The sequence below is a fragment of the Haliotis rufescens genome, unplaced genomic scaffold (assembly GCF_023055435.1).
Source record: "Haliotis rufescens isolate VD_foot unplaced genomic scaffold, xgHalRufe1.0.p SCAF_8, whole genome shotgun sequence".
NCBI classification, from domain to species: domain Eukaryota; kingdom Metazoa; phylum Mollusca; class Gastropoda; order Lepetellida; family Haliotidae; genus Haliotis; species Haliotis rufescens.
In genome coordinates, this window is record NW_025964372.1 from 5927116 (window position 1) to 5943605 (window position 16490).

At 43.7% G+C, this 16490-nt stretch overlaps 1 protein-coding gene across 1 annotated transcript; it reads right to left on the minus strand.

Moving 5' to 3' along the window:
• Positions 1 to 1216: 1216 nt before the first annotated feature.
• Positions 1217 to 12223, minus strand: LOC124119944. Its single transcript, XM_048389493.1, has 4 exons — positions 11937 to 12223; positions 10712 to 10841; positions 4046 to 4165; positions 1217 to 3116 (listed from the first exon to the last, which is right to left on the minus strand). Exons 1-4 carry the CDS (start codon positions 11950 to 11952, stop codon positions 1331 to 1333), a joined length of 2052 nt encoding a protein of 683 aa, XP_048245450.1. The 5' UTR covers positions 11953 to 12223; the 3' UTR covers positions 1217 to 1330.
• Between the last annotated feature and the right edge of the window lie 4267 nt (positions 12224 to 16490).

The window sequence follows — 16490 nt, forward strand, 5'->3', positions numbered from 1 at the left end:
AGGCCTGTTCTATCCCGGATCTTCACGGGTCACAGGGGGATGAATGACTATGCGTCACTTGATCTTGATCCATCCGAAGCTTCATCTTGAAGTGAGTGAGTTAATGAGTAAGTGAGTTAGTGAGTTAGTGAGTCAGGGGTATTGCTGAACGCAATATAAATATATTCGATTACTAAAAGGGCGGCCAGTAAATTGGTTTAGTTTGTTGTTTAACGCCACACTCACCAATCTTACAGCTATATGACGGCAGTCTGTAAATAATCGAGTCTGGACCAGAGAGTCCAGTGATTGAGCATCGATCCATGCGTTTGGGTGGCCAGTAAATAATCTGGGTACGAGGACATGCAATCAGGCAAGAGCCTGGCTACCCGAACCTCAATTTGGTCTGTTAATACAAATATGAGGTTCTGGGGACCTATTCCGAAATGAATTGTTCGGCCATGTATTACTGTTCCGGGATTGTCAAATGACGGTGCAGGTCCGTCGATCAAATCTTGAATACTAATGCTTAATAAACAAACGTAAACATACTCGCTCTGTAGAATGGTCATTTAGGATCTATACTGTTTGACTACCTATTATAGAAGAGTGAAATACTGATTCGTTTAAAATATTACACAAATGAAGTATACATAGAACCAAGTTAAGGTTTCGATGTGCGTGATCCACATTCAACAACGCTGTGCATTTTCAACACAGGTAAATAAGATATATGGACACAACATTGAAGTTTAAAAAAAGAGGAGGGACGGACGGCGAACACGTCACATCATCATATATAACGTTTAACGCCGCACTCAGCCATATTTAAGGTATATAATTGCCTCTTGATCAGACAGACAATTATTATTCAATAAATATTTCAGTGATTAATATTATCAGCAATTTTACATGCTAGGGTATCATCACATGCAACATGTAACGCATGTAACCTATCCAGTGAGTGAGTGAATGAGTATTGTTTTTAGCAATATTCCAGCAATATCACGGCAGGGGACACCAGAAATGGGCTTCACATATTGCACCCATGTCGGGAATCGAACCCAGGTCTTCGGCGTGACGAGCGAACGCTTTAACCACTAGGCTACCCCACCACCCTGACCTATCAAGTGGCCTCTTTATAAGCACAGGATGCTGGGGAACAATTCTAGCCCGTCATCCCGTTTAACAGTTGCCATAACAGTGCCGAAAAAACAAACACGATCCCATGAAGAAATCAACTGCTTTATTTTTACCAAAGACCTGTATACATATGCTTGATACAATACGTACAGGATGCACCATTAGCCCTGAAGTAGCATAATCAGCTGATATGCTGAGTATCAGCGGCTCAGGGTGGTCGTAAGGTCCTATTGAGATAGGTGTTACAGAAGAAATGTCTACCGGGAACAGTTTTCAGATATGTCTGAACTTTAAAAGGGTGCAGAAATACCCGTTTAGGGTTATACATTGATATATATTTATCTCTGTTGCCCCACAAACCACCGTCTGTCACAAAATGTATGTTCTGCCATCTCTGCAAACCAAGGGCAATATTTGCAAACCCTATCTCTATCATGACTTTATGTTTCAATAACAAATTTGCCATACTTGTGAAATTGTCTTTAAAAGTGGCTGGTGTATACATAAAGTCACATGTCTGAATGAACAAATTTGTAAAATTCCGGGAAATATTTTGAAAATTTTGTAAGAAACGATATTCAAGACCCCTCTCAGATCCGTGTTCTGCAATATTCCGTATTTCGTTTAAAACCGCCTGTATTCTGGGTTTCACCTTACTCCACCATCCCCATCGAGGTTTCAGTTCGTCGAGAGAAGCATTAGCCCTCCGGAAGCTGTTAAGAAGCCATATCTTGTCACGTGGTTGCGAGTACAAATTCCAAGGATTAATCAGTGTGTCGTCGCCGATCTGTAAGAATCCTTTCACATCCAGGTTTAGTTTCATGGCTTCCACCGTGCATTCATACATATAGTACCATCCTCTCTTGAATGCTTCTACATAAAGAAAATGTCCTGTGGTGAAATTACTGACAAATTTCTTAAATGCCTTCAGTTTCGGCCCACAGTAAATAATGTTTGGAAAATATGGTCGATACATTGCCTCCAAACTCTGTATATTTTTATAAAATCTCGGAACATTGAATGTGATGATAAGTGCTATATCATCAATGATCTTTAGTGGAAACCTAATGTCGGCTCCTGGACACAGTTCCTTCAAATACCTGTAGGCAAATTTGTTAAATAAACTGTTTGCCAGTGGTGTCTTCAGAAGTCCTATGGTTGTCGCACGATTCAGTGTTCGTTGTCGAAATTGGCGAGCGGGAATGTCATAGCTATTTTTTCTCAACTCGGAAATCCATTCCGTCAACCAAACTACATTCTTCAAAGGAACCAGTCGTTCTGATCCAATTCTGTTTATCACATTACCCAAACAATATAGCAAATCAGAATTCACTGTGCATTTCCATGACCGTAGAAGATCTGCGATCCACATTCTCCTCATGACAAATCTCCGTTGATTCCGTAATGAAGATACAGGGACTGGATGAATCCCTACCATTCCATCCAATTCCCACACGAACCTCTGTACTATCAGATCCCCGATGTCAACATCCAACAGAGGCAGAGCCCAGAATGCATCATACCGGAAGACGGTCATTTCAGAACTAAGGGAGGTAAACGTGTTGCGCGGAAGAAACACAGGCGGGTGTTGACTGCTGGAATGAAAGTACGTCCGTTTATCAGGACAGATTCCATTCTTCACACACCCAAATGGACCAGACAGAATCAGGGGACGAACACGTGTTTCGATATAATAATCAAACATAGTGAATTCTCTTTCTGCCGTTGCTGCACTCATCATATCTTTTTTGGACACAGACGGGTCAACAAAGGTTTGGTTTGTCTTCAGAACTATTCCGGTCTGAGACTGATGGGCAGCCATTCGTCGTAACACGTGCAACATATGGGAGTCCAAGTGGCGGACAACACCAATGACTTTAGCGTCGTGGGATATAGCATAAGTATAAGCTTGCAGTCTCCTGCGTGTCCATGTCTCAGAACCTGCCTGTGGTGTGTTGAAATGATCTGTCCCGCGGCCAGAGCACCATGGAAACCTGCGTCAAAAACAAAGAGTCACATATACCACTCAAACAAATTAAAGAACATATGACATGACAGATTAACTGTAGTCATGTGTTCTTTAAAGTCTTTTGAGTAGTATAGATTACAGATATACATGTCAGAGATTGTTTTCCGTTTTGAGCGTTCATACCTAGGGATCATAGGGTCGTTTATTAAATGCTGTTTAGATTCAAAGTCATTCAGAGTGTGATTTAGTTGGGCTTTACGCCGCTTTAAATTATCAAATTTTAATTATTCCAGTTTAATCACGACGTGTGAGCTTCATGTGGACGGAAAGCCCACAGCGAGGCCGGGCTACAGGGAAGCAGCGAAGTGCGTCAAAGTAACATATATTTAAGAGTGAGTGAGTGAGTTTGGTTTAACGCCGCTTTTAACAGTTTTCCAGTTATATCACGGCGTGTCAGCTTAATGTGGGAGGAAAGCCTGAAGTGATGCAGGTCTCAGAAGTTTACCAAACAAACTTAGAAACAAAATCGGGGCGAACCGGGATTCGAACTCTAAATCATTGGTTTCTGGCGTACCCAAGGGACGCAACTCTGCGCAGGCCACTCGTGTCCCCCATATATTCAAGACAGACAAAAAGCAGAAAATGCACTTTTAGTTGCATACATGCTCACTTCAAAAAGAAAAGCACACCCTAAAGTATGAAATGTCCGAAAACGAAAAGGTGTATATACTACCTTTTCGGACATGAAATAGTTTAGGGTGTGAGTTTGTTTTGGAAGTGAAAGTTATATATTATATATTTGCAATGCAAATTCAATTGTTTCAATGACTACATTTTGCACCCTCAAACACGCGTTGCTAGTAGGTTTACCAGTCCGGACTGTATAAACAAGTGATGCGTCTGTAAAGGTTCGTACACATCATACAGATTGTAAGTTGTATGATATATATTTACCTGCAATGTTCCATTGTCTCTTTGGTGTGTTGAAGTACTATTATTTTCCATCCAGATACGTTAGCCACATCAGAAGCTATCGACGTCGTCACAATCCACTTGTCATGACGAGGGGTATGTCTAAATGAACAAAATATTGTTAGGTTATCATCAAGTATATTAAAAGTGTGTTATTGTGTGCATGAAAAAGGACAATGTCTTGTAAATTGGTCCGGGATCGAGGGGGTTCAGTTCACTTAGTCACGGAACTTGTCGGTCAGATCAATTTAGCCAGCTCTTTCCACCCACACACGTTGCTTGAATGTTTTGTTTGTCTGTTTGTTTGTTGTTTAACGCCGCACTCAGAACTAGTCCAGCTATACGACGGCGGTCTGTAATAATAATTATTTACAGACCGCCCTCATACAGCTGGAATACTGCGGAGTACGGCGTTAGACAACAAACAAACAAAACATTCTGATAACGGGGAAGACTATAACGAAGTATTCTCATTATACATTAGCTACATACTGCCCTTGGGCAAGCTCATGATACAAACAAACAAACAAACTCTAAGGGCAAGCTTAGGTTACTGAAGACCTATTCTAACCCGGATCTTCACAAGTTGAACCAACAAGTACGAGTATTGTGACAACAAACCATATCATATCACAATCTAGGCGATTCTGGGACTCGACCCACGACCAACAGACCCCTTCCAAACAAACACAAGCGTCTCTAGTGCTGGATTGTGTAACAAAGCTAAGGACATGTCTACTCAATTACTTGTTTTTTCGAGATGCTTTACTGCTAATGAGTGGAATTCCAATGTGAAGGAGGTCACGAGTTACTTTGTGTCCTCCAGCATCTTAGTATGGCTAGATGTCTATTGTTAACACATCAGTGGTAACTGGGTGATGGTGCTGAGGCAGTGTGATGCAGCTATACCTACTGGTGTGTGATGCAGCTATACCTGCTTGGGTGGGATACAGCTATATCGCTATATCTACTGGCGTGTAATGTAGCTATACCTACTGGTGTGATATGCAGCTGTACCTACTGGGGTATGATGCAGCTATATCGCTATACCTACTGGTGTGTGATGCAGCTATACCTACTTGTGTGTGATGCAGCTATACCTACTGGAGTGTGATGCAGCTATACCTACTGGGGTGTGATGCAGCTATACCCACTGGGGTGTGATGCAGCTATACCTACTGGGGTGTGATGCAGCTATATCGCTAAATCTACTGGGGTGTGATGAAGCTATATCGCTATAGCTACTGGCGTGTGATGCAGCTATATCGCTATACTTACTGGGGTGTGATGCAGCTATATCGCTATACCTACTGGGGTGTGATGAAGCTATACCTACTGGTGTGATATGCAGCTATACTTACTGGGGTGTGATGCAGCTATATCGCTATACCTACTGGTGTGATATGCAGCTATATCTACTGGGGTGTGATGCAGCTATACCTACTGGCGTGTGATGTAGCTATATCGCTATACCTACTGGTGTGATATGCAGCTATATCTACTGGGGTGTGATGCAGCTATACCTACTGGCGTGTGATGTAGCTATATCGCTATACCTACTGGTGTGTGATGTAGCTATACCTACTGGGGTGTGATGCAGCTATACCTACTGGGTTGTGATGCAGCTATACCTACTGGGGTGTGATGCAGCTATACCTACTGGGGTGTGATGCAGCTATATCGCTATATCTACTGGGGTGGGATGAAGCTATATCGCTATATCTACTGGCGTGTGATGCAGCTATATCACTATACCTACTGGGGTGTGATGCAGCTATACCTTCTTTAGTGTGATGCAGCTATATCGATATACCTACTGGTGTAATATGCAGATATACCTACTGGGGTGTGATGCAGCTATATCGCTATACCTACTTCGGTGTGATCAAGCTATACCTACTGGTGTGATATGCAGCTATACCTACTGGGGTGTGATGCAGCTATATCGCTATACCTACTGGTGTGTGATGCAGCTATACCTACTGTGGTGTGATGCAGCTATACCTACTGGGGTGTGATGCAGCTATACGTGCTGGTGTGTGATGCAGGTATACCTACTGGGGTGTGATGCAGCTAAACCTACTGGCGTGTGATGCAGCTATACTTACTGGGGTGTGATGCAGCTATATCCCTACATCTGCTGGGGGGTGAGGCAGCTATATCACTATACCTACTGGGGTGTGATAAAGCTATACCTCCTGGGGTGTGATGCAGCTATACCTACTTGGGTGTGATGCAGCTATACCTACTGGGGTGTGATGCAGCTATACCCACTGGGGTGTGATGCAGCTATACCTACTGGCGTGTGATGCAGCTATATCGCTATACCTACTGGGGTGTGATGCAGCTATACCTACTTGTGTGTGATGCAGCTATACCTACTGGGGTGTGATGCAGCTATACCTACTGGGGTGTGATGCAGCTATATCGCTATACCTACTGGGGTGTGATGCAGCTATACCTACTGGGGTGTGATGCAGCTATATCTACTGGTGTGTGATGCAGCTATATCGCTATACCTACTGGGGTGTGATGCAGCTAGAGCTATTTGGGTGTGATGCATCTATACCTACTGAGGTGTGATGGAGTTATACCCACCGGGGTGTGATGTAGCTATACCTACTGGGGTGTGATGCAGCTATACCTACTGGGGTGTGATGCAGCTATACCTACTGGGGTGTGATGCAGCTATATCGCTATACCTACTGGTGTGTGATGCAGCTATACCTACTGGTGTGTGATGCAGCTATACCTACTGGAGTGTGATGTAGCTATACCTTCTTTAGTGTGATGCAGCTATATCGATATACCTACTGGTGTAATATGCAGATATACCTACTGGGGTGTGATGCAGCTATATCGCTATACCTACTTCGGTGTGATGAAGCTATACCTACTGGTGTGATATGCAGCTATACCTACTGGGGTGTGATGCAGCTATATAGCTATACCTACTGGTGTGTGATGCAGCTATACCTACTGGGGTGTGATGCAGCTATACGTGCTGGTGTGTGATGCAGGAATACCTACTGGGGTGTGATGCAGCTAAACCTACTGGCGTGTGATGCAGCTATACCTACTGGGGTGTGATGCAGCTATATCCCTACATCTGCTGGGGGGTGAGGCAGCTATATCACTATACCTACTGGGGTGTGATGCAGCTATACCTCCTTGGGTGTGATGCAGCTATACCTACTTGGGGGTGATGCAGCTATACCTACTGGGGTGTGATGCAGCTATACCCACTGGGGTGTGATGCAGCTATACCTACTTGGGTGTGATGCAGCTATATCGCTATACCTACTGGGGTGTGATGCAGCTATACCTACTTGTGTGTGATGCAGCTATACCTACTGGGGTGTGATGCAGCTATACCTACTGGGGTGTGATGCAGCTATATCTACTGGGTTGTGATGCAGCTATATCGCTATACCTACTGGGGTGTAATGCAGCTATATCACTATATCTACTGGTGTGTGATGCAGCTATATCGCTATACCTACTGGTTTGTGATGCAGCTATACCTACTGCGATGTGATGCAGCTATTTCGCTATACCTACTGGTGGCTGATGCAGCTATACCTACTGGTGTGTGATGCAGCTATACCTACTGGGATGTGATGCAGCTATACCTACTGGGGTGTGATGCAGCTATATCGCTATACCTACTGGTGTGTGATGCAGCTAAACCTTCTTGTGTGTGATGCAGCTATACCTACTGGGGTGTGATGCAGCTATATCTACTGGGGTGTGATGCAGCTATATCGCTATACCTACTGGGGTGTAATGCAGCTATATCACTATATCTACTGGTGTGTGATGCAGCTATATCGCTATACCTACTGGTTTGTGATGCAGCTATACCTACTGCGATGTGATGCAGCTATTTCGCTATACCTACTGGTGGCTGATGCAGCTATACCTACTTGCGTGTGATGCAGCTATACCTACATGGATGGGATGCAGCTATATCGCTACATCTACTGGTGTGTGATGCAGCTATATCACTATACCTACTGGGATGTGATGAAGCTATACTTACTGGGGTGTGATGCAGCTATATCGCTATACCTACTGGGGTGTGATGCAGCTATACCTACTGGGGTGTGATGCAGCTATACTTACTGGGGTGTGATGCAGCTATATCCCTACATCTGCTGGGGGGTGAGGCAGCTATATCACTATACCTACTGGGGTGTGATAAAGCTATACCTCCTGGGGTGTGATGCAGCTATACCTACTTGGGTGTGATGCAGCTATACCTACTGGGGTGTGATGCAGCTATACCCACTGGGGTGTGATGCAGCTATACCTACTGGCGTGTGATGCAGCTATATCGCTATACCTACTGGGGTGTGATGCAGCTATACCTACTTGTGTGTGATGCAGCTATACCTACTGGGGTGTGATGCAGCTATACCTACTGGGGTGTGATGCAGCTATATCGCTATACCTACTGGGGTGTGATGCAGCTATACCTACTGGGGTGTGATGCAGCTATATCTACTGGTGTGTGATGCAGCTATATCGCTATACCTACTGGGGTGTGATGCAGCTAGAGCTATTTGGGTGTGATGCATCTATACCTACTGAGGTGTGATGGAGTTATACCCACCGGGGTGTGATGTAGCTATACCTACTGGGGTGTGATGCAGCTATACCTACTGGGGTGTGATGCAGCTATACCTACTGGGGTGTGATGCAGCTATATCGCTATACCTACTGGTGTGTGATGCAGCTATACCTACTGGTGTGTGATGCAGCTATACCTACTGGAGTGTGATGTAGCTATACCTTCTTTAGTGTGATGCAGCTATATCGATATACCTACTGGTGTAATATGCAGATATACCTACTGGGGTGTGATGCAGCTATATCGCTATACCTACTTCGGTGTGATGAAGCTATACCTACTGGTGTGATATGCAGCTATACCTACTGGGGTGTGATGCAGCTATATAGCTATACCTACTGGTGTGTGATGCAGCTATACCTACTGGGGTGTGATGCAGCTATACGTGCTGGTGTGTGATGCAGGAATACCTACTGGGGTGTGATGCAGCTAAACCTACTGGCGTGTGATGCAGCTATACCTACTGGGGTGTGATGCAGCTATATCCCTACATCTGCTGGGGGGTGAGGCAGCTATATCACTATACCTACTGGGGTGTGATGCAGCTATACCTCCTTGGGTGTGATGCAGCTATACCTACTTGGGGGTGATGCAGCTATACCTACTGGGGTGTGATGCAGCTATACCCACTGGGGTGTGATGCAGCTATACCTACTTGGGTGTGATGCAGCTATATCGCTATACCTACTGGGGTGTGATGCAGCTATACCTACTTGTGTGTGATGCAGCTATACCTACTGGGGTGTGATGCAGCTATACCTACTGGGGTGTGATGCAGCTATATCTACTGGGTTGTGATGCAGCTATATCGCTATACCTACTGGGGTGTAATGCAGCTATATCACTATATCTACTGGTGTGTGATGCAGCTATATCGCTATACCTACTGGTTTGTGATGCAGCTATACCTACTGCGATGTGATGCAGCTATTTCGCTATACCTACTGGTGGCTGATGCAGCTATACCTACTGGTGTGTGATGCAGCTATACCTACTGGGATGTGATGCAGCTATACCTACTGGGGTGTGATGCAGCTATATCGCTATACCTACTGGTGTGTGATGCAGCTAAACCTTCTTGTGTGTGATGCAGCTATACCTACTGGGGTGTGATGCAGCTATATCTACTGGGGTGTGATGCAGCTATATCGCTATACCTACTGGGGTGTAATGCAGCTATATCACTATATCTACTGGTGTGTGATGCAGCTATATCGCTATACCTACTGGTTTGTGATGCAGCTATACCTACTGCGATGTGATGCAGCTATTTCGCTATACCTACTGGTGGCTGATGCAGCTATACCTACTTGCGTGTGATGCAGCTATACCTACATGGATGGGATGCAGCTATATCGCTACATCTACTGGTGTGTGATGCAGCTATATCACTATACCTACTGGGATGTGATGAAGCTATACTTACTGGGGTGTGATGCAGCTATATCGCTATACCTACTGGGGTGTGATGCAGCTATACCTACTGGGGTGTGATGCAGCTATATCGCTATATCCACTGGCGTGTGATGCAGCTATACCTACTTGTGTGTGATGAAGCTATACTTACTGGGGTGTGATGCAGCTATACCTACTGGGGTGTGATGCAGCTATACCTACTGGGGTGTGATGCAGCTATACCTACTGGGGTGTGATGCAACTATACCTACTGGGGTGTGATGCAACTATACTTACTGGGGTGTGATGCAGCTATATCGCTATACCTACTGGGGTGTGATGCAGCTGTACCTACTGGGGTGTGATGTAGCTATATCTACTGGAGTGTGATGCAGCTATACCTACTGGCGTGTGATGTAGCTATATCGCTATACCTACTGGTTTGTGATGTAGCTATACTTACTGGGGTGTGATGCAGCTATACCTACTGGGGTGTGATGCAGCTATACCTACTGGGTGTGATGCAGCTATACCTACTGGGGTGTGATGCAGCTATACCTACTGGGGGTTGATGCAGCTATATCGCTATATCTACTGGTGTGTGATGAAGCTATACCTACTTGTGTGTGATTGGCTGCGAATGCACGTCCGACCCGACGTACTGTAGAGAGATGCTGTCCGACCAGCTGTCGTAAACCGACACCAACAGGAACAACACTGCCACCACCATGATGAACAACACTTTCGTAGCTGACAAACAGATGACAAAATAGTACGTTGAGTCACTTGAAATGAAAAATAACAAGTGCTTGCACTGAGGTGGCCATATCGTGGAGATGTTTTAACGCCGCTTTGATCCAAGTTATATCAAGGAGTGTCAGCTTGATGTGGGAGGAAAGCCCAAAGGGATAGAGGTCTCGGACGTTTACCACTTCGGTGAAACCAACCAGCACGGGTATGGTGCTAAAAATCCAGAAACATAATCGGGGTGAAATGGGATTTGAACCAATGGTCTTTGGTTTCTGACGCGCCCAAGGGACGCAACTCTGCACAGCGAATTGCAGCTACGTGGATGACTGTGTCACCTGTGGCTCCGAATAATGTTGGGTAGTATTTCACCCGTCTTACTACGATCCATCAGTTATTTTCAGAGTATACTTGGTTTACCCTGAACAACAGACGGAAGTAGGATGTGCTGAACTGTTTCCAAGGGTTTGAATGCGAGTGCATAGCAGTGTACTGTGGCACTGATGCCTTTTTTTACCTTTCAGAAGGAACTCTTCCTAATCTGGACCAAACAAAACAGTGATGGCATCATGAGCATCGGTGACATGCTTCAGTAAGTGGGTGAGTGAGGTATATGGATTTAACGCCGCTTTTAACAGTATTACAGTTATATCGTGGTATGCCAGCTTAATGTGGGATGAAGGCCTGAAGTGATGCAGGTCTCAGACAATTACTACTTTGGTGAAACCCACGAGCACGGGTATGGTGCTAACAAACCTAGAAACATAATCGGGGCGAACCGGGATTCGAACCCACAATCAGGTTTCTGGCGTGCCTAAGGGACGCAACTCTGCACAGTGAATCGAGGCGCCTCGGACGACTGGGCCACCCGTGCCCCCGTGACACGCATCAACTAAGTCAGCGAGCCTGACCACACGATCCCGTTAGTCGCCTCTTTACAGCAAGCATTGGTTGCTGGATACCTATGCTAACCCGAATTTTCTAACCCGGAATATTGCTGAGCTCGGCTTTAAACAACAAATAACAACAACTATGCAAATAACTATACAACAATAACCATGCAACACTGACAAAACGTGTTATATATAATGTATTTACCTGAAAGCGACAACATTGTCAGTCGCGCGGCACGTCCTTGCGGGCTAACTCTTCGGGTTAAATTATTCACTGAGCACGTACAGCATCAGACGATTTCCGAAGGGACCCTGTTTCTCAGTGGCAGTGAAAAACCCATTTTTGCCATAATGCTTTCATAGATATCTCCTTTGTAAATGAGTGTTTAACAATATGAAAGTCACAATAACTGGTATGACATCAACACGTTTTTGGGTCTGTGAACTGGCGTCTTAATTCTGAATTTCCCTTTCGGGTCTCAAATTGAAATATGCACTTTTGTGGCTCGAGCATGGGAAAAGCATGCAGAGCGTGCAGTCTGCACTGGAAGTGAGGTGTGGACTTTCGTGCTCAGTGAGCGTTTTGGACGAAAGTGACAATAAACCGAAAAGATGATTGCAAAATGTTTAATAGTGTATATATTCAACTGTATGAGTTTTTTAAAAATGTTTTTGACACTCTATCATTTCAAAAGACAATTGAGCTAATAGCAACTACTTTTGCTGTAATCTTAAAGCAGAGTCCGTTGTACCATTTCCAATATGTCATAAAGCATAAATACGACACCGACTGTATCATAAGCATAAATACGACACCGACTATATCATAAGCATAAATACGACAGCGACTATATCATAAGCATACATACGACACCGACTATATCATAAGCATAAATACGACAGCGACTATATCATAAGCATACATACGACACCGACTATATCATAAGCATAAATACGACACCGACTATATCATAAGCATCAGTACGACACCGACTATATCATAAGCATCAGTACGACACCCACTATATCATAAACATAAATACGACACCGACTATATCATAAGCATCAGTACGACACCGACTATATCATAAGCATACATACGACACCGACTATATCATAAGCATAAATACGACACCGACTATACCATAAGCATACATACGACACCGACTATATCATAAGCATAAATACGACACCGACTATATCATAAGCATCAATACGACACCGACTATATCATTAGCATCAGTGCGACACTGACTATATCATTAGCATCAGTACGACACCGACTATACCATAAGCATACATACGACACCGACTATATCATAAGCATAAATACGACACCGACTATATCATAAGCCTCAATACGACACCGACTATATCATTAGCATCAGTGCGACACTGACTATATCATTAGCATCAGTACGACACCGACTATACCATAAGCATACATACGACACCGACTATATCATAAGCATACATACGACACCGACTATATCATAAGCATCAGGCCGACACCGACTATATCATAAGCATCAGTGCGACACTGACTATATCATTAGCATCAGTACGACACCGACTATACCATAAGCATACATACGACACCGACTATATCATAAGCATAAATACGACACCGACTATATCATAAGCATCAGTACGACACCCACTATATCATAAGCAAAAATACGACACCGACTATATCATAAGCATAAATACGACACCGACTATAGCATAAGCATAAATACGACACCGACTATATCATAAGCATACATACGACACCGACTATATCATTAGCATCAGTACGACACCGACTATATCATAAGCATAAATACGACACCGACTACATCATAAGCATACATACGACACCGACTATATCATAAGCATCAGTGCGACACCGACTATATCATAAGCATAAATACGACACCGACTATATCATAAGCATACATACGACACCGACTATATCATAAAGCATAAATACGACAGCGACTATATCATAAGCATAAATACGACACCGACTATATCATAAGCATCAGTGCGACACTGACTATATCATTAGCATCAGTACGACACCTACTAGACCATGAGCATCAGTGCGACACCGACTATATCATAAAGCATAAATACGACACCGACTATATCATTAGCATAAATACGACACCTACAAGACCATGAGCATCAGTGCGACACCGACTATATCATTAGCATACATACGACACCGACTATATCATTAGCATACATACGACACCGACTATATCATAACCATCAGTACGACACCGACTATACCATAAGCATAAATACGACACCGACTAGACTATGAGCATCAGTGCGACACCGACTATATCATAAGCATAAATACGACACCGACTAGACCATGAGCATAAATACGACAGCGACTATATCATAAACATAAATACGACACCGACTATATCATAAGCATCAGTACGACACCGACTATATCATAAGCATCAGTACGACACTGACTATATCATAAGCATACATACGACACCGACTATATCATTAGCATCAGTGCGACACCGACTATATCATAAGCATCAGTACGACACCGACTATACCATAAGCATACATACGACACCGACTATATCATAAGCATCAGTACGACACCGACTATATCATCAGCATAAATACGACACCGACTATATCATAAGCATAAATACGACACCGACTATATCATAAGCATACATACGACACCGACTATATCATCAGCATAAATACGACACCGACTATATCATAAGCATAACTACGACTACGACTATATCATAAGCATACATACGACACCGACTATATCATAAGCATCAGTACGACACCGACTATATCATAAGCATACATACGACACCGACTATATCATAAGCATCAGTATGACACCGACTATATCATAAGCATAAATACGACACCGACTATATCATAAGCATAAATACGACTACGACTATATCATAAGCATACATACGACACCGACTATATCATCAGCATAAATACGACACCGACTATATCATAAGCATCAGTACGACACCGACTATGTCACAAGCATAAATACGACACCTACTGTATCATAAATCATACATACGACACAGACTATATCATTAAGCAAAAATACGACACCGACTATATCATAAGCATCAGTGCGACACCGACACATGATATGATAATGTAGCAGGGACATTGTGAGGATATGATACTGAGCAGGGACATTGCAAGGATATGATAATGTAGCAGGGACATTGTGAGGATATGGTAATGTAGCAGGGACATTGCAAGGATATGATAATGTAGCAGGGACATTATAAGGACATGCTAATGTAGCAGGGAGAGGGTGAGGATATGATTATGTAGCAGGGACATTGTGAGGATATGATAATGTAGCAGGGAGAGGGTGAGGATATGATAATGGAGCTGGGCCATTTTGAGGATATGATAATGTAGCAGGGCCATTGTGAGGATATGATAATGTAGCAGGGACATTGTGAGGATATGATAATGTAGCAGGGACATTGTGAGGATATGATACTGAGCAGGGTCATTGCAAGGATATGATAATGTAGCAGGGACATTGTGAGGATATGATAATGTAGCAGGGACATTGTGAGGATATGATAATGTAGCAGGGACATTGTGAGGTTATGATAATGTAGCAGGGAGAGGGTGAGGATATGATAATGTAGCAGGGCACTGTCAGACTATGGCAATGTTACAGTGACACTGTCAGACTGTGGCAATGTTACAGTGATACAGTCAGACTATGGCAATGTTACAGTGACACTGTCAGACTATGGCAATGTTACAGTGACACTGTCAGACTGTGGCAATGTTACAGTGACTCAGTCAGACTATGGCAATGTAACAGTGATACAGTCAGACTATGGCAATGTTACAGTGGCACTGTCAGACTATGGTAATGTTACATTGACACTGTCAGACTATGGCAATGTTACAGTGACACTGTCAGATTATGGCAATGTTACAGTGACACTGTCAGACTATGGCAATGTTACAGTGACACTGTCAGACTATGGCAATGTTACAGTGACACTGTCAGACTGTGGCAATGTTAAAGTGACACTGTCAGACTGTGGCAATGTTACAGTGATAGAGTCAGACTATGGCAATGTTACAGTGACACTGTCAGACTGTGGCAATGTTACAGTGACTCAGTCAGACTATGGCAATGTTACAGTGATACAGTCAGACTATGGCAATGTAACAGTGACACTGTCAGAGAATGGCAATGTTACAGTGACACTGTCAGACTATGGTAATGTTACAGTGACACTGTCAGACTATGGCAATGTTACAGTGACACTGTCAGAGAATGGCAATGTGACAGTGACACTGTCAGTTTATGGCAATGTTACAGTGACACTGTCAGACTATGGCAATGTTACAGTGACACTGTCAGACTATGGTAATGTTACAGTGACACTGTCAGACTATGGCAATGTTACAGTGACACTGTCAGACTGTGGCAATGTTACAGTGACTCAGTCAGACTATGGCAATGTTACAGTGACACTGTCAGACTATGGCAATGTTACAGTGCCACTGTCAGACTATGGCAATGTTACAGTGACACTGTCAGACTATGGCCATGTTACAGTGACACTTTCAGACTATGGCAACGTTACAGTGACACTGTCAGACTATGGCAATGTTATAGTGATAGAGTCAGACTATGGTAACGTTACAGTGACACTGTCAGACTATGGCAATGTTACAGTGACACTGTCAGACTATGGCAATGTTACAGTGACAC

Bases quoted from the DNA above. Each gene is read 5' to 3' on its own strand.
- LOC124119944 (XM_048389493.1), bottom strand. The intron at 4,166-10,711 runs GTAGGTATAGCT...TTGTTCATTTAG, and splicing joins TCGCAGCCAATCACACACAA to ACATACCCCTCGTCATGACA. The intron at 3,117-4,045 runs GTAAATATATAT...TTTTTGACGCAG, and splicing joins GAGACAATGGAACATTGCAG to GTTTCCATGGTGCTCTGGCC.